The sequence below is a fragment of the Coloeus monedula genome (genome assembly GCF_965178545.1).
Source record: "Coloeus monedula genome assembly, chromosome: 25".
NCBI lineage: Eukaryota > Metazoa > Chordata > Aves > Passeriformes > Corvidae > Coloeus > Coloeus monedula.
This window is the reverse complement of record NC_138805.1, coordinates 4,237,762-4,258,631: the sequence shown is the minus strand read 5'-3', so window position 1 is coordinate 4,258,631 and position 20,870 is coordinate 4,237,762. Positions and strand designations below refer to the sequence as shown.

Sequence of the window (20,870 nt, the reverse complement as noted above, 5' to 3'; positions counted from 1 at the left end):
AACAAGTGGTTTTGTCAGTCTTGTTTCCCTGCTGACAGCTCCACTGCTGCCCTTTTCTCAGAGATTGCCACTTCTAGATGCTGGCAGAGAACAAAAGCTATTGTATCCTGCCCTCACCAACAGAGCATTTTGGCACCAGGAACCCTCCCCTGGCCTGGCAGCAGTGAATTTCAGCCTTGGCAAGGATGTTACCTGCCAGTTCTTACCTGTCAAGTGACAGCTTGGCTTTGATGGTGCCTTTCTCTGAGCGAGCAGGGGCAATCAGGATGGCATTTTCCCCACAGTGAGATCTCTCACAGCATCAATGCCCTTTTAATCCTTTCCCCAGCCCATCACCCTCTGAACAGAAGTGACAGATCCAAGCCCATCTGCATTAACAGGAGCACACATTCAGCTGGATTCGGGAAGGAAATGCTGCAAAGCTCCCCGAGACAGCTTTGGTTTGATGTGTTTGGATGTGGCAGGGACTTCACGTTAAACGCCCAGGTCCTCTTGGAGCAGAGCTTCCCCCAGAGCTCCGCAGGGAGCTGTGACTGCAGCCTGATCTGCCCTGAGACTAAAGCCTCTTCTCTTCCCCACAAACCTGGTGTGACAGGAGAAAACCTTTCCTGACCTGTTGTAACAGCTCGGTAAATAAGGAGCTTTGTGTCTGTGAGATGCCCAGGAAAGCTGCGCTGGGATTAAGCCTTCCAAATTCCCCGTCGGGGTGCACTGGGGATGGAGCACTTCCAGCCACTGGGAAAAAGTGCTGGAAGGACAGGGCAGTGCCTTGGGGGTGGCTGCAAGCCCTGTCCTGTCACAAACCCTCCAGGAATGAGCTGATTTATATAAAACTGCTCCTGTGACAGCTTTTCCACCTTCTCTCCCTTTCTCAGGGATTTTTCCTGACCCACAGCAGTGCCCAGAGGGGTGTCAGGGCCCCTCCCAGCCTGAAGGAGTTTGTTGAGATGTGTTTGACTGGGAAAGGCATCCCCAGAGAGCTGTGAGACCCATCAGGCTCCTGCCCAACCTGCCTCCCCTCCACATTCCTGCGAAGGGAAGCCAAAGGCAGCCCTGCTGTGCCATAAATGGTTATTTTCTTGTTGCCAGCCTAGCTTCTTTTAATGAAAAGGACTAAATAAATCATTAGAAATATTTTAATTAAAGGAACAGGGTAAAGAACAGACATTCACATCCTGGAGACAATCTTGCTCCCGAGGGTTGTATGAACTGATTTGTTTGAAACACTTCTATTCCCTGCTTGGTTTTAACCAAGCTCATTTTAACTCTGCCCATTCCTCTCTTCCTCTCTTTCCATCTCCTACTTTCTCTCCTTCCATCCAGTGGAGCCACAGGGGCTTCCAGCTCATCAACTTTGATGGAGAGTTCACCGAATTTTGAGGCTGATCCAGCCAGCAAGCAAATTAGAGCACTTAGATTCTCTAACTTGCTGCTGCTTTTGGGCAGGGAGAGGCAGGGCTTTTTGACATCCAATTTTTAATACGTTTATGTAACGCACCAAACACGTCCTTTCCTGATTTAGCTTAACCAGAGGAATTTTTTCCACAGCCATATGAGAGCTGCTCTCTCTGCTCGCAGGATGCTCCGTAAAGCACAAGCTCATTAATGTGCTGGTGATCTATAGATCTGACAAGGGCTGGGTTTGGTAAATGTCATCCTTTTTATTTTTTTTTTCCCCCCTTTTCTTTGCCCCTCTAAAAACCACTGCAGAGTTCCAGCAGGGTGATTTGCTGTAAATCACCAGCTGAGGTTTGGGAGCTGCACGGGGGAAGGGAGCAAGGAGGGGGCTGTGATTTAGGGAAGGGAAGGAGGAAGCTGCAGACCCTGACCCCAGCTCTCCCCATCCTAAGTGAGGCCGATCAGTCTCCACTTAACCACAGGCCCTGCTGGTGTCCTGAGACAGAGCAGTGAAGTGCTGGGGCTGTTAATTGGGATGTTGATGAGATACAGATGAGTTCCCCGCCGATAGCTCTGGGACCCTCCGCAGTCCCCGCCACATCAAACCTTTTTCATTTAGCAGCAGCTAATCAGCCTCGGTGGGACTGGTTCCTCTTCAGCTGCTACCCCCACGGACAGCTCAGGGACAGGTTCTGCCAAAAGCTCGATGACTTTTGCCCCCAGGACCTGACAAACTCCGTGCGTGCCGCCACAGCCCTGCCTGGGCTGTGCCAGGTGTCAGTTGTGTGGTCCAGAGGGGAGATTTGGGGAGGAGGGGACATCTGGGGGATGCTGGTGGCCTCAGGGGTGAGGTGTGTGTGGTTCTTTGGTTTAACAGTTGATGCTTTCAGTGCTAATTTCAGTGGAGGAACTGTTGCCTCCTTGCTGTGCTGGCATCAGTGGTGTCACTCAGGAATCCAACCCCGTGGCAGCCCTGGGCTGTGTCCTCAGAGGGATTTCCTTTGTTTGTTTGTTTGATTCCCTTTTTCCCCTCCCCAGTCACTCCCAGATTCCCTCTCCTTAGGGTACCTTGGCTGCATTATGCACTCCTTCCTTTTCCTGGGGACACGGAGAGGAGGAGATGATGAATGCAAGCTGTAGGACAGCACTTGTAATCAGAGCCCAGAAGGTGCCTGTTGTTGTCTGCCTGTTCCAAGAGCTGGATTCAGAGCTGCCTTTACCTTAATTTGAAGCTGAGAATGGGGATGGTAAATTCCTGTGGTGCCTCTGAAGCTTGTGGAGAAGTCTTGCCCTGTCATCCCTGTGCCTTCAGAAAAATAAGCAGAAGGTTTCATGAAAATCACTACTTTGAGTGGTCTTTCATCACCTCGCACCACGAGGAGCCTCAAAGCCTCTGCACAGAGGGTGGAAGGAGCGAGCCAGGAATGCCCCACGTGGGGATTTTCTTTGGAGATGAGAAATCTTCCTGTGCCACCAACCCAAATAACACCTTTGTGAGAGCAGCTGAATGGAGGCCCCTCGTCTGCCCCTGGGGATGGAGCAGTGGCAGCAGCAGTGGCACTTCCCTGCTCCTTGCAGGCTTGAGGCTTTTTGGGCTGATTCATGCTCCCAGTTTCACAGTTTGTGTTTGCTCCCTGCCTTCACAAGGATGAACGAGGCAGACCTGCCTCGAGATGCCTGTGGGTGTTCCAGGATCTCCTTAGGGCACAGGGAGACGCTGGGAGGTGCTGAGATGATGCCGTGGGAGTTGCACATCTCTGAGGACGTGGAGGGAGCTTTCTCCATCAGGCCCTGGGCTGTCACCTGTCACCAGGTCACCTTCTCACAAAGGTGTTGAGCTCCAGCTTGCAGCCAGGTGCTTGTGCTGCCCTCGTTGCTCTTCTAGGACAGGTATCACTCCAGCTCCTCTGATCATTAGGAACCACTTCTCTGTTTTTTCAACCTGTTTATTTCTGGCTGGTTTGTGTGTATTTATTTTTGTTCCAGTGCCATCGTTTCAGCTTCAAAAAGCTGTTCTACCTCTTTGCTACAGACCTCCTCCACCTGCAGTATTTATACAGACCAATCACATCCACTTCTTAAAAACCCTGAGTCCTAAAAACCCTGAAGTCCTCGTCCAGAGCCTTAACAACAGGATGGTCTCATCCATGTCCGTGTGGAGCATTTGATTGTTACTAAAAAACTTTGCAGATGGATATGTTTGCTGTTTTCCAGAGGCTCTTTATATGTAGATAGAGATGATTAAAATCACCTTGACATCCATCTTGCACAAGGAGGGTGTGAGGAGCCCAGGCACCCTCTGACACTGCAGAAACAGCAGCGTGAGGAGCTTTGTCGCTGTGTGAGGGGCACAGTGGTGAGCTGGCACCAGCCAGGATGGGGGGAAGTGCCCCTGCACGTGGGATTGCATGGCCTTGGTGCTTTTAAAGGCAAGGTCAACCCCACAGCACTGTCAGAAGAAGAGGCAATTAGTCTCAGCACATGCCAGCAGGGGAGGGACAAATTGGAGAACAGCGAGGGCTGTTAAAATTAAAGTTAATCTGTCACTAATCTCTGGCTGAGAAATCCAAGAGGGAAGAAAAATTAGGCAATGTTTGTGAGTGATGACTCGCTCTGAGAGGCGACTGCTGCAGAGGGGCTGGTGTTCAGCAGTCAGAGCAGGAGGAGACACCTCTGTGCTGAGCTGGGGAATTCAGGAGGGCTTCATCCCACATGGATTCAGACCCTGTGCAGGCCAGTGAAAGCTGTGCTCCAAGGGCTCCCTGCCTGTGAAATACGTGGGAAATCTCCCAGTTTGGGGCTGTTGTTCCCAGAGGTGAGTCCTGTACTAGGAATGGGCACAGCCCCGAGGCTGCCAGAGCCCCAGGAGTGTTTGGACAATGCTCTCAGGGACGCACAGGGTGGGATTGTTGGGGTGTCTTTGCAGGGCCAGGAGCTGGACTTTGATGCTTCTGAGTGCAAAGCTGTCCTGCTTGCCCTTCCCACTGCTCCTTGTGCCTTGAGGAGGCTGGATTTGGGACTCCTCACAGATTCCCACTGTGGCTTGTCGGTCACTTGGGCTGGATTTGCACCCACACCTGGGAGAGGAAAGGACTTGGCCCTGCCCTCAGCACCCAGAGGGATCCAGTCTGTGAGGGTGTCTGTGCTGGGCTCAGATCCGGGTGACCCCCAAGTCCTCGAGCCACTGGTCACACCAGAGGCCAAGCAGTGCTGAGAGCAGGCACGGAGACAATTCCAGGGCTCCAAACCACCTTCCCCCCCCCGGACCTAACAAGATTACTCAGTGACAGAAGGGAAAATCAATTAATTCCTCCCACCCTGACAGTGAGAGGATAGCCTGCCTCAGTCCCAGTGTCACAGGAGGGAGCTGGGCATGGATTTGCTCTGGAGGAGCTCTGAAGACCCCCAGCACCTTTAGGGTCACCTGCTACCTCTCAGGGCCACAGCACCCCACTACACAGGTGTCAGAGGATGCCAGCAGAGTGCTGGAACCTGATGGGACAGAGGAGAAAAAAGGAGGAGAAGGGGGTTCAGAGGGAGCTGGCCTCCATCAGCCACGAGTATCCACGAGGAAAAGCAGAGGCTCTTTTAAGGACAATAAGAGAGCAAGAGTTTAATTTGCATGCTCTGAACGAGCTGCTGGAGGTGCTGATCTCCCTGCCCAGAGCTCTGAGGGAGGGAGATTAGGCTCTTGAAGTTAAAATTAGGTTTTGTGGAATATTCCTCCCCCCTGGCTGAAGGCAGTTGTGTCAGCTGAGTCCTGCTGTCCTCCCCAGCGCTGGGAGGACTGGTCCCTGCCATCCACGCTGGGAATCTGGGTTTGCTGCAGCCATGATGATGCTTGGATGGGTAAATCGAGCTGTCGGTGGAGCTGTTGGGTGTGATGAGCCTGAATCAAAGGATTGGGAAGTGCTTAATTGTGGTAGTTAGGAGCTGGAAGAGTCGTGGAGCAGCACTACTGAGAAGGTGGCTTTGTCCCATCACCTGCCACCAAGGTGCATGGCAGAGGCTCCCAGCACCACGCTGGCAGGGACAAACCCACAGGTTGGGGATTTCTGGCTAAGATGGACCCATTTGGTGGCATTTGGGGACAGCACACAAGGCTGTGTGGCTCCCAGGGAGCTGCCCAGCTCAGGGCGTTGTCCCTGCGCAGGGCTCTGCAGGGAGGACGCGTGGGAAGGCAGCACAGGGCCAGGTTGGTGGCACTGCAGAGCAGGTGGGGGGTGCACAGCGGGTTCATCTCTCTGCTGACCCGTTCTGGGGTGCGTTGTGAAGGTAATGGAGCATCCCTAAACAGGCCAGCTCCGGGGTTGTCCCTCACCAGAGCCATATGGGCAGTGACTCGCCCTATAAATCCCCTTATTGTGCTGTTTCTCTCTCCAGATTGGCCACTGGCACGTCTCTGAAGGGCTCAGCATGGACAACAGGATCTTCTCCTCCAACATATCCGACAGCCTCTTCAACACCACGCTCATTGTCACCACCATCCTGGTAAGGGAGGGGGGCACCTGCAGTTCCCATCAGCTCCCGGCCAGCCCAGCCCTCAGGGGTGGGGTCAGCTGGAATATCGCTCCCTGTTCCTACCCCCCACCCTGTGGCATTTCCACGCTGACTCCACAAAGGAGAGGAGAGCAAATCTCTAATTACAGCACCGGGAACAATTCCTGGCAGAGTAATTAAGCTCAAGTCAGTGTTTCGTGTGGAAATGGTGTTTGATGGGTTCAGAGGCAGCTGGGGGCAGGGCTGGGATGGGGACACGCTGCCATTCTGCATCCAGCTTGGAACTGGGCTCTTGTTTGGCCTGTGGAGTGGGAAGGGACATTTGCCCCTTCTACCCATAAAATTATAAATATTGGCCAAGATGGGCACGATTTTTATGAGAACTTCACATCCACAGGCACCACTGTCTGTGTTCAGTGGGTTCCCCTTCCAGGTGCTGCCTGTCTAGTGATGTTTTTGCTCCTTCTTTAAAGACACCCAAACTCCTGACTGTCTCCTCTTGCCCCACAAAGTTTGTTGAAAAGGAGACAGACTGGAGAAGTGGCTCTGTGCCAGGAGAGATTGAGGTCTGGATGTCCTGCCATGACTTGGAGCAGTCACTGGGCTGCCCTGGCACTTCCCAGCTGGAACCAGCTCCCAAATCATGATCCCTTAGCTCTGCTTCATGTCCTAAACTGGGATAAATCTGCTGCACCCCCCCACAGCAGAGGCCAGCGTGGAGACAGCTCTGAGAGCTTCGCACCACCTGAGCTCCCAAGCCTCCCATATCCAGGCTGAGGGGCATTCATTGGGCTGGGATGTGCATTTTGGGGTTGGAACTAGATGTTTTTGAAGGTTTCTTCCCAATCGACCCACCCTGTGAGCCTCTGGCACTGCCCTCCCTGCTCCGTGCTGGCGGGACGCCTCGGCTAAGATGGGAATGACAGCTGCCCAGTTTCACTGCAGGAAAACCCTTACTTAATGCTGAAGTGGAACCACCAGGAGCTGGAGGGCAACGACCGCTACGAGGGCTTCTGCGTGGACATGCTGAAGGAGCTGGCGGAGATCCTGCGCTTCAACTACAAAATCCACCTGGTTGGGGACGGCGTCTACGGAGTCCCCGAGGCCAATGGCACCTGGACAGGGATGGTCGGGGAGCTGATAGCTCGGGTAAGTGGATTAGCTGCTCTTTTTAACTCTGCTCCGCTGGGATTTGGCGCTGCAAAGGCCCGGTGCTTCGTGAAGTGCGCCAGGAGGATGAGGATGGATGGGGTTTTAGTCCATGTGGGAGGTTTGGAGCAGAGGATTTCTACTTAATGTGTTCTGCCAGTGGAAAATGTGTTTCTTGGGGTGGTGTGACGGTGTGGGAAGAAGTCAGAGCAAGAACAGGGCCGTGGGATGCTCTCAGGGGTGCTCACTTTGTTGGAAAGGAGACCTGAACTCTGGGATTCTATATAAGAACTCGTTGCAGAGTTAATTATTAATGAAAACTTGCAACAGGAAAATGCACAGATTCTGGCAGGGCTTGGTACAAGCTGAAAACATTTACAAAACCAGACTGGGAAGGAGGCAAGGAAGAATCCCATTTCAGCCTAGAAAAGTTTTGGCAGATTCAGTTCAGCTGCTTAACTCGGTGCTGCTTTTGGAGAAGAACATTTTATATTTCCTTGAAGTGCATGGCTTGAGTTCTTTTCACTGCTCTGCTCTGTGGAGCTGCTGCCCAGCAGCAAAGCTGAAAACTGAATTATTTTGCTGGGTTTGACAATAATTCTGCATACACCTGGGCTCAGCCAGTCTGGACCCCCCCTTCCCTGCTCTTTGTTTTCCTCTGTGTTTCTTCCCAGGCTTCCTGAAGCTTAAATACAGCTCGGAAAACGCTCTGAGATCCTTAGGAAAATAGGCTTAGCCCCAGCTAACAGTGGGATTGATGCTATTTAAGCTAATACCTCCTCACTGATTTCTACCCTGCCTTGTCATTACTGATGTGCCTGTGAGAGCCCAGTGACACTTTCCCAGCTGGCGACAAATCCACGGTGACGTGGATTGGTGATAATCCCCCCATTGTGGGAGAGAAGGCCCTGAGTCATTTGCCTTCTGCAGAGCAGGAGGACAAGGGTCCAAATCCATCCCCTGTGGCTCCAGGCAGGGCTCTGAGGCTCCTGCCAGATCTTTCCTCCCTGGAAAATGAGCGTAGCTTCACTCTCTGGTTTATTTGGCACAGTGGAATTAGGTTGAAGTTTGGACTGGAGGATTTTGGAGGTGTTTTCCATGATTCTGTGGTCTTTAATGGTTCCATGATCTCTCAAAGATGCCCACTGGCACCTTCTGCTTCTTCCCCACATAGAGAAGGGTGATGCTCATCCCACCTTAGGAGTTTCAACTCAGTGTTTGAGGTCAGCTGGGACAACTCTTTTTCTGAAAGAGGGAGGGATTTGGGGTTTTCAGAGGGTCACAGACAGGGCACTGAACAGACTGGAGACTCTCCTGAGCTGCCTCCCTGTCTCCTGGGTCACCCTTCCCAGAGCAGTCGCTCTCGACACCAGCTGAGATCCCACCTCCATCTGCTCTTTTAAAAGAGCTTCTGTGAGGCTGTTTGCAAATGCTCCAGGCTATTGGCATCGTTTTTATCCATCCTTGTGTCTGTGTGTGTGTACACACACACAATTACACTCCTGCAACATTCCTTTGGGGAGGCAGGAGGGAAGGAGCCGAGCGCAGCATCTGATCAAAGGCAGGGAGCAGCCATCAAACTTTTGGCCTACTAACCTTGGCAGTGCCTCTTCATTAAATGGGACCTTCTGGAGGGTTGTTTTTCTCCAGTGAAGAGTGTTTTAACTTCATCTTCACAGAGAAACCATTTGTTTCTTCTGCAGCTTGAGCCTTCTTTAGGAGGATTTTTACTTCTGCTTCTGCAGGGCAGAGCTGTCAGAGCCTGTGAGGCTGGATCACAAATTGGAGAAGAGAAACAGCTTTGTCTGTTGTTCTCCCTATATCCCTGAGAGTTTTTAATAGTGGTTTCAGCAAGTTTTTGATCAATCCCAGGGACTGGGCTCAGGTCAGCCAGGGCAGAGCTGTGTGTGCTTGGTGTTGAGTTTATTCAGCACTGCCTGGGGTGTTGTTTTTTGAGGGCTTTTCACTGTCCTAGGGGCTCCTCTCCATCCTTGACAGTCAGTCCCCAAGGGAGTTTGTCTTTGATTCCAGCCCCTTGTTCATCCCTGTCCCGCGGGATCCAGCAGATCTGTGCTGGGTGCACATGTTCCTCTTTCAGTGGATTTATCCCTTGGGCACTCTGCTCCTTTAGGACAGAGAGGGGATCAGTTGGGGCACAAACCTCTCAAAAAAGTCCCAAATCCTTCCCAGAATGAAAGCTTTTCCTCTGTCCAGCACAATATCACTGTAGGAAAGTGATTCCTCCATGACCCTGATCAGCCACCAGAAAATTAGGTTTGACTCACGCTCAATAATGTGCAGGACCAAAAGGTCACAGACTTACCCAGCTCCATGCAACACTTTCCCCGTAATCCCTCTGTGGCACGGAATCTTCTCAGAGCAACTCTAGGCTATTTGGGAAAAAAAATGTTTCTTTCTATTGCTTCTAAATTAACCAGCTATTGATTTATTCTTAAGCGCTGGGAATTCCATTACAGCTAATTGTGCGCCGTGCTATGACTGAGCAGGATGCTGTGCTAACATAAATTTGCTGTTGACCCAAATTCACCAGTACATGTCTTATTGACCTGCTCACAAAACAGACTGGGAGGTAAGGAAGAGAGGGAATGGGCTGGCTTGGGAATCCTGTACAGTTTGTGATCAGCTCAGGGAGGTTTGGCTTGGGAGAAATCACTTGGAAGGACTCAGAATCACAGAATGGGGATTTAGTTCCAACCCCATTTACACCTTCCACTGTCCCAAGCTGCTTCAAGCCTCATCCAGCCTGGCTTTGGACACTTCCAGGGATGGGGCGGTCACAACTTCTCTGGGAATTCCATCCCAGTCCCCCCCCCGTCACAGGGATGGACTCCTTCCCAATATTTCATCCTCCTCTCTCTCGGTTTGAAGCCTCTCCCCCTTGTCCTGTCACTCCAGTTCCTGATGAAGGGTCCCTCAAGCCCATTCTGTAGTGAAGGATGTCACCAACCCAGACGAGCCTGGGCTAATTTGTCCCTCTGAGCACGCAGGGCAGGGAGATTGAGCACCCTGCTCGTCCCTGGAGTGAGCAGGGCAGCAAAGCTGCTCTCCCTGTCAGCCTTCCTGGCTCTGGCACAGACAAACAAACAAAGGAGAACAGAAAATCTTCCCATCTCCTGCTTTCTGGCATCAGAGACTTAAAGGGCATTTGGGCTGGAAGAATTACATCCTGCTCCTTGCTGCTGCAGTGCAGCTCTGGCTCAGAGTCCCTGATGGTGTCTGCACTTCCCCTTCTCTCTCTCTCCAGCTCATCCTCGAGCTGAAATGAATCCTTTGGCACGGCACAGACCAAGGGATGTATTTTCACAGCAACATGACAGCCTTGGCCTTGTCCCACCACCCCGGCCTTTGCTCTCCTGCCTTGAATCTGGCCGGGATCAGTGGTGACCAGAGCTCTTTGTAAACTGAGGGATGTGAAGTTGTCCATCTTGTCCAGCCTCAGGAGCAGCAACACCAAGAACAGGAAACCCCTTAAAGCTTTGGGGTGCTGGTTTTCCTTGCTGGAGGACGGGTGCTGCTTTCCCTTCAGCTGCTCCAAAGCTGGAGAGCGGCAGGAAGGGGAAAGGGAGGAGAAAACTCTCCAGAACTGGCAGAGTCGTGGTGGGTGTTGGTGTGTGGAGAGAAGAGCTGAGTGTGGGTGAGGGAGGCAGCGGGAGGGGGTTTGCAGGCTGTCGTGGTGGCAGCTGTGACAAGGGGGGCTCCAGGAGAGGCTGGGAAGGGAGGAGCTGTGGGGTTTTGTGCAACCACGGCGAGGGGATGGGCAGAGGGGTCTGCAAAGCGCTGCTGAGACATCAAACACAGGGTGGGGTGAGCTGGGCTGGTCTCACTGCTGTCCCTCTGTGCTTTGGGTCCCCATTCCTGGTGCTTCACCTGAGCTGGCTTTGCCGTGGGCAGAGTGAACACCTGGCACAGGCTTTGTCCTCCCAGCCACAGAGAGAGTCCAGCTGAGGCAGGGTGGGCGAGGGCAGACTCAAGGCTGACATCTGCACTGAGTGCTGGTCACCCACCCCGGGCTGTGGCCTGCAGGGAGAGCTGCAGCCTCCGGGGTTTGCAGGCTGTCACTTCCGATACAGCAGAACCCACACTTGTCCTTAAAAAATCCCCAAACACCTGTTTGGAGTGACCCTCCTGCCTTTAAATGTAGGAATAGGCATTTGAGCTTTATGGAGTTGTGTGGAACAGCAGAAAACCTCTGGAGATGATCCTGCAGGGAGCAGGGTCACCTCCAGCTCGGTGGGTTCCCAGCAGGGCAACAACCCCGTGCTGGTGCTGCTGGCTCTGCAGTCGGGTAATACCTGGCAGCCAAGTGGCTCCTGGAGCTTGAACAGCAATTTCACCTTTCTGAGAGGCTTTTTGAGCACAGGGACAGGGTAGAAAAAAGGTTTTTCTGCCTCTGGTCACGCTGCCAGGGCTCCGTGGGCAGCGCTGGTGACAACACCGCTGTCATGTGCACCCAGGGGATGTGGCATCCAAGGAGCTGTTCAAGCGAGGGACTCCTGCTCCTGGAAGAGATCCCAGCCCTGTGCTCCCAGAGCTGTCCTGGCTTGTTTTCCAGGTGTTTGACACAGACACAGCTCCGCTGGCACCTTCTCCCTGCGCTGTGTCCCCGCAGCCCAGCGGAGGGCTGGGAATCGCCGTGGGGCCGGAGCTGGGCTGTTCTCCCGGCTGGTTCCTGCTATCCCATGCCGTGGGAGGCTTTGCTGGGATGCTCTCCGGGCTGGGGCTGACGTCAGGCTCCATTCATCACCATTAGCACCGAGCTGAGCCCTGCCAGCCCCGCGGAGAGGGGGTGGAAGCCGCCTCTGGACTGGCAGTCCCTGCAATTTGCTCCTGAAGGATGCTTAATTGTTGTTCCTCCTCGGGAGCCCGGCTCAGCCCCCGTGTTTAATGTCCTTTCCAGAGCCCCGATGCAGGCAGAGCCCACGGGAATGCCAGGTAGGGTGGCGGTGCTGGCAGCTTTTGTCTGGCACGCCAGCCCACCTGGGTTTCCTCTCACCTAGCGAGGGTTTGGCCTTGTTTAGGCGGTGTTTTGTCAAGAGAAGCGGCTGTCTCCGCTCCCAAAAAGCTCTGGGTCGTTTTCAAAGCCTATTTCACGCCGACATTTGTAGCTGCAACTGTGCTGGGAGGATGAAACCCAACCCCTCTTTCCCCCCTCCTTTGCCTCCTGTTTTTCCCTCTCCCCAGAGCCGAGATGTGGGACAGAGTGCAGGGGCACAAGGCAGAATCCATTTCTCCTCCCCCAGGGCATCCCTTAGCCCAGAAAACCCCAACACCTACCTGTGCTCAGGTGGGGGAGGCTGGAGGGGACTCAGGTCTGCAGAGCTCCACTGAGCTCGGTGAATCACAAGAAGTTTTGTCAGGAAGCAGAGCTGAAAGCATGAAATGGATGAAATTCAGGCAGAGAATTCTTTGCATGCCATTGCCAGATCAAAGTTTCCTGCTATCAGAGATCAGCTCTTAACTTGCATGACTGAGCCTGCAGAGAGAAGAGAAGAGTGATGAGGAGCTGGGGCTCTGCTGCAGAAAGTTCTGATGTGGCAGGGGTCCTAAAAAGTTGGCAGGGAGTGAGCAGAAGGAATAACTCTGGTGGAATGGCAGCAGCCGCTGGAGATGAGAGAAGGGAGCTGGGCACAAAGTCGGAGTGCCCAGGGAAGGCTGTGCTGTGTCTGTGCTCCCTGGGCACAGGGAGGGGGATGGATTTTGTCGTGTTTTGTGTAGGGAAGAACATTGCCTACGTTCAGCAACCCCGAGATGTTCAGGGAACAACCAAGATGTTGCTTCTCCCCAGGGAATGGTCAGGACCCCAAAGGTGGGTAAACGTGGGGACAGAGCTGCTCCTTCCATCAGCACTTCTGTATTTGCCCCCGAAATGAAAATTTCCTGGAAGCTTTGCCATGAAACACTCCTGACATGGCATTTTTACCCTCTCTTTTAGTCTGTGGCTTTGCTGGTGGAATTGTGTTCAGTTTGAAGAACTGGGAGAAGAATTCAGACTAAGCTGTGTCTGCACCAGGGGCTTTGCTGGGAGAGCTCTCCTTGGGACAGTGGTACCTACAAACCTTTTAAGTAGAGACAAGAGAGGTTCAGGGAGCTTTAGGCTTTCCTTGTAGATAAAATTCTCCACATGCCACGTTCCAGAGATGAGCTGATCCCATTTTAGTAATCTGCCGGTGTTTACCCAGGGCTCAACTGCTCGCACACCACGTTTGGATTATTGGTGTCTTTTAAAAAGCCTCTGGGTAAATGTCTGGCTATGCAGAAATTCTCCTCAGCTCATAATTCATTCCAGCCTGAACCTCTTAGGAATCTGTAAGAGCTGCTTGGAAACAAAAAACCTGGTGCTGAGCACGTCCAAGCAGCCCTGCATGGCCTGTGAAGTGTCACCTTTTCCGTGACCCCTTCCTGGGCTCCTGGGTCACCTTCCCTTCCCTTCCCTTCCCTTCCCTTCCCTTCCCTTCCCTTCCCTTCCCTTCCCTTCCCTTCCCTTCCCTTCCCTTCCCTTCCCTTCCCTTCCCTTCCCTTCCCTTCCCTTCCCTTCCCTTCCCTTCCCTTCCCTTCCCTTCCCTTCCCTTCCCTTCCCTTCCCTTCCCTTCCCTTCCCTTCCCTTCCCTTCCCTTCCCTTCCCTTCCCTTCCCTTCCCTTCCCTTCCCTTCCCTTCCCTTCCCTTCCCTTCCCTTCCCTTCCCTTCCCTTCCCTTCCCTTCCCTTCCCTTCCCTTCCCTTCCCTTCCCTTCCCTTCCCTTCCCTTCCCTTCCCTTCCCTTCCCTTCCCTTCCCTTCCCTTCCCTTCCCTTCCCTCTTCCAGCAGTGCTGCTCCTCCTTCTTGTGACCCCAGCCTTTCCCAGGATCCCCATCAGGCCTGGTGGTGCCTTGGCATCTGCACAGACCTTGTCAAATTTAGGGACAAAAAGTGCAAATAGCTTTTCTTTCCCTTCCCATCTTCTCTTTTTCCACATGCATAATCATCTCCCTGCAAAGCAGAGAAACAAATGGATAAGGGAGTGGAGGTTTCATTTTTACTGAAAGCAATTACAGACATTAAAAGAGCTAAAGTAATAAAAATAATATTTAAAATTCAAATCCCTTATCTATATTACAGGGGTATTAACATGGGAAGAAGTTATTTTTATTTTTTTCTCCCCCTAATCTCATTTGCTTTGCAAGTCAATCTGCAAACTTTAATGCCAGGCCTCTGAATTTTATTTTATTTTCTTTTTTTGAGACTAATCTTTAGTTCTGGAAGTCTGGGCAGGCTTGTGAACTCCGTGGCTCAGAGGACAGGGGTGAGGATGCTGCTTTGTCACCTACCTGTGGTGCTTGTTTGTACCTGAACAGATGTGTTCAACAGGGAAGGGAGAGGTTGTATTTTCTATACATTAATATAATATTTATTGGTTTATGGCGCCAGGTTTCAATGCATTAAATGAATAAAAATGGCAAGCTGTGAGCACTCGGAGGAAGGAGCTGCTGTTCTGGTGCTGCTCCAGCCTGAGAGGGAAGGAAAAACAGGGAAAGGGAAGGAAAAATGGAGAGAATGCTCCAGAGCACAGGGTGGGCTAAACTTTGGGGTGTGTTTGAGCAGGGCTTGTGTGAAACCCACCCGGGCAGGGGGGTGTGGGGAGCCAGTGGAGGCCACCAGCAAAGCTCCTGCTGTTTCCACAGCGATGGCCCGGGCGGGTGGGACACCCCCCTGCAGGAGCAGTGTCCTGTGTGGCCCCAGGTTTGCTGCTTCCCCAGGATTCTGACTTTTGCCACTGTCCCTTCTCTCCAGAAAGCCGATCTGGCCGTGGCAGGGCTGACGATCACGGCGGAGCGGGAGAAGGTGATTGATTTCTCCAAGCCCTTCATGACTCTGGGAATTAGCATTCTCTACCGAGTTCACATGGTAAGAGCCTGGTTTTAGAGCCATTTATGTCCCTCCATTATTTGCATGCAAACCTGCCTGGTTATAGGAGAATAATGAACGACTCGTAAAAATATTTTGGTTTCTCATTTAAACGCAAATGTGCTCGACCTTTATTTCCTGCTTTTCTCTGTCCTTCTGCCGTGTGTCAGGATTGGTGAATTCCGCTCCTGTCCAACCCCCCAGCCTTTGGCTTCTCTCCTCACTCCTGCCAGGGCACATGATGGGGTTTTTTTGGCACGGTGGGGGTCGCAGGATGGTTTTAGAATGGCTTTAAGAGGCTTTAAGAGGCTTTAAGGCCACTGGGTGAGGGGTGCTGAGGGCAGGCTTGGCTGGAGGGGTGCAGCAGCCCAGCAGCATGGCTGGGTGCTCCCACAGTTGCAGAAAGCTGGTTTGGAGTCACCATCCAGTTGGTTTTAGTGGAAAGACTGTCTGGGAGGCTGAGCTGGGATATCTGTGGGTGCAGATTAGACCGTGTTCCTGATCTCAGCTTTGCTCTCTTGCTGCCTTCTCTCACCCGAGAATCACATCAGGGAGGAATCCTGGGTTGCTTTCTTTGCTATCACCTCCTGGAAATGCTCTACAGCAGAGATCAGCCCTCTGCTTTCCTGACCCCAGGGGAAAATGTCCCTCCTGGAGTGCCCGGGGCGGGCAGGCTGCCAGGCTGAGCTCAGCACGGGCAGTCAGCTCCTTGCCCTGGCTGGGCTCTGCCTCTCTGCTCTCAGCCTCCTCATTGTTCACCCTAAAATCAGCAGCCCCTGCAGCCCAAGGAAAGCTCCTTAACCTCAGTGGTGCTCTCAGCACAGTTGTAGAATCACAGGATGCTCGAATAGTTTGGGTTGGAAGGACCTTAAAGCTCATCCAGTGCCACCACCCCTTGCCATGGGCAGGGACCCCTTCCCCTATCCCAGGTTGCTTCAAGCCCTGTCCAGCCTGGCCTTAAGCACTTCCAGGAGTGGGGCACAGATTTTTCTGTATCAAAACAGCTGGGAACGTTCCCAAGGGATTGGTGTGTGCAAGCATGTACATGGTGGTGTGTCTTTGCTTAGCCAAACTTGTCTTAAATTCCCACAGATCCTCTTTTATTTGTGTTCTCCATTGTTTTATCGTCTCCCTGAAGCTCAGGAGAGGCCGGATTTTCCCCAGTTACTCCCAAACCCCAGTGTCACAGGAGGCCAGCTCCTTTTGCAGCCTCGTTATTCCCAATGTGCATTTTGGAAACGCTCTGCTCGGTGTCGAGTGTGACGTGCGTGACAGTGCCTCGGTTTCTGTCAGCCCAACAATAGCAGCCAGAAGGAATAAACCATTCAAGCTGCCTCTCCCAGCCCCCTCTCCATCCTGTTAAGGATGCAGCGTTGGGGATGAACAGAAACAAATTCACGCATCTATCTCTGTGCTGAGTGGCTCCTGCCAAGAGCAAACAAGTAATTAAAATCTAGTTAAAATTCTGGTTCCTCTGGTACGTGCAGAACTTAGGATCGATGACTTAACTGATCAGAAAATAAAAGGGGGTTGACTCTTCCAGCTCCTGGAAATCAGCTGGAATTGTCCCTTCCCCACCTCAGTTGGGTTTTCACATCAGCTGCTGCCTTGTGGAGCCAGGGCTTTTCTCTGCCAGTGTTTCCTAGGGTTACAATCAGATTTGGTGATTAAATACTGTGTTATATTAGGAAGGAATTCTTCCCTGTCAGGGTAGGGAGGCCCTGGAATGGATTTCCCAGAGAAGCTGTGGCTGCCCCATCCCTGGAAGCATCCAAGGCCAGGCTGGATGGAGCTCTGGGATAGTGGAAGGTGTCCCTGCCTGTGAGAAAGGGTTGGATGATCTCTAAGGTCCCTTCCAACCCAAACCATTCCGTGCATGTCCTGCCTCAGATCTGCACCACAACCTTCAGCAGTTCCCTGAGCAGCATTCCCTGAGCAGCACTCCTCCCTCCAGAGGAAAGGCAGGAATGCTGGTGCAGGCTTTGCACAGGATCTGCTCCTCAGAGGCCTTTGCTGCTGCCTCGGGGAGCTCTGTGGCATCGTCTGACACTTCTATTTAGGGTGGCAGTTCTTCAGGGCAGGGGAGCATCTGCTGCCACCAGAGGAGCACAGCCCAGCCATGTTGCAGCCTGCCCATCAGGCATTCACCAAATGGAGCAGGATTCACAGGTACAGGCTCCAGAGGGGTTTGGGAATATCCCCTGCTGTCAGCACGCCTTCGGCTGCTCCACACCCGGCTTGGATCCCAGCACAGGAGCTGCCCAGGGACCCAGGCAGGGTTGCAAAGACATCTCCCAGGTCAGGTCACCCCACAGTGAGCCCCAGCTGGCTGCACTGGGGACATGAGGGACTCAGAGGGGCACCCAGGGCTCGTGTCCTCCCCAGGAGAGGGGGGATCCCCATAGGGAAGCTCAGAGCCCTCCCTTCCCTCTCCAGCCCTTGGCACCTCTTCCTCCAGACCTCTCCCGCTCAGCTTGAGGAGGCTGCCTGAGAGCTCTGTGCCCGCTGACTTCTCAAACTGGTAAATATTTGTTCAACCAGACAGTTCTGGTTTTCCTTTAAGGATGTGGTTTGCAGAGCAGCCCCACAGCCTTCTTCTCCCCACCCCAAAAACCACCTCTGCAATGTCAAAAATTGCAGCTGACGTCTGTTAATCACGGCTCAGATGAGATGGAGCCTAATAAATAACCACAAATGAGCCTCTTCCTCGCTGAGGAGTTGTCTCCACACCCTGGGCTCCTCCGAATGCGATGACATTTCGTTTTAATTTCCATGTAGCTCCAGTGGCAAGTGATTTCTCACCCCTTTCTCCTCCCCACGCCGCCAACCCAGCCACCACAGAGCCTGTGCCTCTTAGCACACATAACCAAATATGGCAGCTTTAACCAGGGCTGTCATTTTTCTCAGTTTCACTGCTTGTGATACAATCAAGGCTGGATTTCTGACACGGGAGCTCTAACAGGCTTCCTGACTCGCAGGCTGCTGAGAGGAAAGGCTTGGTTGGTTTTATTAGGTGCCCGTTCTGCCCAGCCAGGGGGATGTGGGCATGGCAGGAGAGGGGTGAGGAGCCCTGAGCAGTCCCTGGGTTTGGCAGGGGCTGGGAGCAGGTGCCCAGGGTCGTTTCTGCACAGAGGATAAATCAGGATTATTTGTGTCTTACACATCTTTGCTCGCATCCTGCCTCTGAGGCAGGGAATGAGGGACTGGAGATGATTCTGCCTCCTCAGCCCTGGAAGTCCTTGCCTTCAAAATGAGGAAATGGAGTTTGGGAGAGTGCACAGGAATAGCTGAGTTTAGGCCAAGTGAGCTGAGGCTTAAAGTGCTTCGACTTGATTGCTGCAGAGGACACGAAATGGGAAGGATGGACTGAAAAGCTCCTTCATTCCTGCCAGAGGAGGCTTGAGAGGGGCTGAGAGGAGCTGAGCCCTGTTCCTGGCAGCTGTGCCAGCAGGAATCCCTCCCCACCAGAGCAGGGTGGGAGCAACTGCTGGCCCCAGGACTGTGGAATGCATTGGCTGGTTAAGAACCTTGTGATGACTCCAAATGAGGCTCAGGATTCACAGCAGCCTGTGCTGGGCTTTTATTGACTCCAGGGAAAAGGAGGGGTCTGGATCTGCCCCTGGATCAGATGTGGTTATCCTGGGATATGCCCTGGTTCGGTGCCCTGCAGTTGTACCGAGCACACATCAACGTTCTGCCTCTCCAGGCTGAGTTTTCTTGCTTTCCTTCTGACTTCCAGAGGCAGGAGAGAGTTCTCTGTCCTCCTTTTTAGGGGAAAACACTTGGGAGAAATGACAGGGATAGGGCTGACTGGGGTCCCTCCAGACTCCGTGTGTGCAGGGGAGGAGATGCTGAAAACAGCAAATCCAGGGCTGTCCTCCCCTTGCCAAATGTCCCCCTTGTCCAAGCTCTTCAGTCACCAGTGTCTTCCCAGAAAACTGCTGCTCACTGGCTGAAAAAATGAAGATTTCCAAGAACAACTTAGGAGGAGGGTAAATTAATCTCTCCCACTTCCATCTGAGGATTTGCAGGAGGCCTTCATCAATTATTGGACATTCTGAACATATCTATTCCAGAAAAAATAGCTCTTCCAATTAACAAAGCTCTATTGGGACTGCCTAAAAATATCTGACAGACTCCAGATATTGTCATTCCCATCTTCAAAACAGACAGATAAGAGAGAGTTTGTGCCCTCCGTGGGAACAGAATATCTTTATTCTTACCCACAACTGTGAATGAAAAGAATATGTCCCAGCAGCCTGGGAATGACTGTAGCTGAAAAGAACCAGAACTACTACAACTGTAAAGTCACAGGAGAGATTCACTGCCAAGCTGGAGACTTAAAGCTTCCAACGCAATTTCCTTAATGAGAGTAATTTATTGACAAACTGCCCCAGAAATATAAAGAAGACATCAAGGCCTTAATTGCAGAAAGGAACTTTGTCACAGGAGCAGCTCGCAGGGGAGCCTCAGCCAAGGCTCTGCCAGGGCCTGCGAGTTCCCTGCCAGCTCCGGGATGCCAGGGAGGAACATTCCCTGCCCTGCCTGGAGTGATGTGCTCCAGGAGCTCCAGTTTGCTCAGCAGCCTGTGCCATTCACACCTCGCAGGTTCCCATGGCCTCATTTCATCCTTGAGTGTGCAAACACCTGCAGGAATAAAGAGTTCTGGAGCCAGTTTAGCTTCAGAGGAAGAAGGGAACCAGGGCTTGAGGGGCATCCATGAAGGGGAGAGCTTTGGCAGTGCAAATCCGTTGTCGCTGTTGTACCGAGAAACGGCAAGAATCACAACGCAGGTCCAAGGAGAAAATGGAAAATGGAATTATTTCATTAATTACAAACTGGGTTGTATAACTTGGTCTGCAAGAGAGCATGATAGGATTGGTCCTTTGATCAACCACCCTCTAGAATGATAGGTGGAGGTTCCACAACGCCCATTCAAAATATTTTCCCCAGTGTACCAAAACAACAGTTGGAAAACACGTTCACGGGTGCAAGATAAAGTCTTGGTTTGCAAAAATCTCTACACTGTTTTCAGCTAGTTTGCATGAGAAGGGAAAACTTCACAAAATGCTTCAGCTGCTGGAAAATTCCTCTGCTCCTGGCTTTTTACATCCACAGTCCGTGATCCTGTGGATGGATCAGTGGGAAGGGCAGAGGGAACACACCGCGGCACCTGCGGGGTTGGGAGCGGGTCTGGCCTCCCTGAATTAGTGAGAGGAGCTCCAGCAGGGTGAGCAAAGGCTGATCCTGGAAATGGGAGTCCCTCGGGGTGCTGGGGGTGCAGTTTCCTGCAGTTTCTGTGGCTCTGAAAGCCCTTGGCTTGGAAAGCCAGAACACAGTGGCAGCTGACCAAAAAATTGGGAAAAGACAAAAAGAAGGCGGAGTTTTCACTGTTTGGACCTCACCTGTTTATAGGAGATAACCTGGAACAGAAGAGAGACATTGCCTTAAAGAAAGACTCTGCAATTAAACCCAGGAGAACCCGAACTTTTCCTTGGGAATCAACTTCAAATTAATCTGAGAATGGATGGTGAACCACTCAGTCCTCAACTCATCTATTTGCTAGAAGCCCTAATAAGCCAGATTCTCTAAAAATGCTCCTCCCAGAACGGTTTGGCTTGGAAGGGACCTCAAAGACCCTTTAGTTCCAACCCCCAGGGACAGATCCCAAACTCCTCTTGTCCTGAAGGATCCAGGGACAGGTTGTTGAGGTGTGCTGGGTTTCTCCTTGGTGCAGGCTTTGCTGGGGAAGGTTTCTGACACGTTACAGGTTCCCAGATGGTGACTGGAGCTGAGGATTTCACAGTCTCCTAGGTATTTTTAGCAGAGGAAGATTTTTGTGCAACAACTGTTGCCTTTTCTAGCAACAACTCGAGTCTCCAGGAGAACTGCTGAGACCTTGTGAAATTCAGGTTTTGCATA

The 20,870-nt window shown here is 52.3% G+C and overlaps 1 protein-coding gene across 1 annotated transcript in view; it reads left to right on the top strand.

The window, feature by feature from the left end:
• Positions 1 to 20,870, top strand: part of GRIK4 (glutamate ionotropic receptor kainate type subunit 4) — a gene marked incomplete at its 3' end in the record, with an annotated part of 114,946 nt that overhangs the window by 82,438 nt on the left and 11,638 nt on the right. The window contains exons 10-12 of the mRNA XM_082297104.1: positions 5,782 to 5,889; positions 6,844 to 7,047; positions 14,835 to 14,948. Of these exons, the coding sequence (XP_082153230.1) occupies positions 5,782 to 5,889; positions 6,844 to 7,047; positions 14,835 to 14,948 (426 nt within the window). The remainder of the gene's footprint in view (positions 1 to 5,781; positions 5,890 to 6,843; positions 7,048 to 14,834; positions 14,949 to 20,870) is intronic.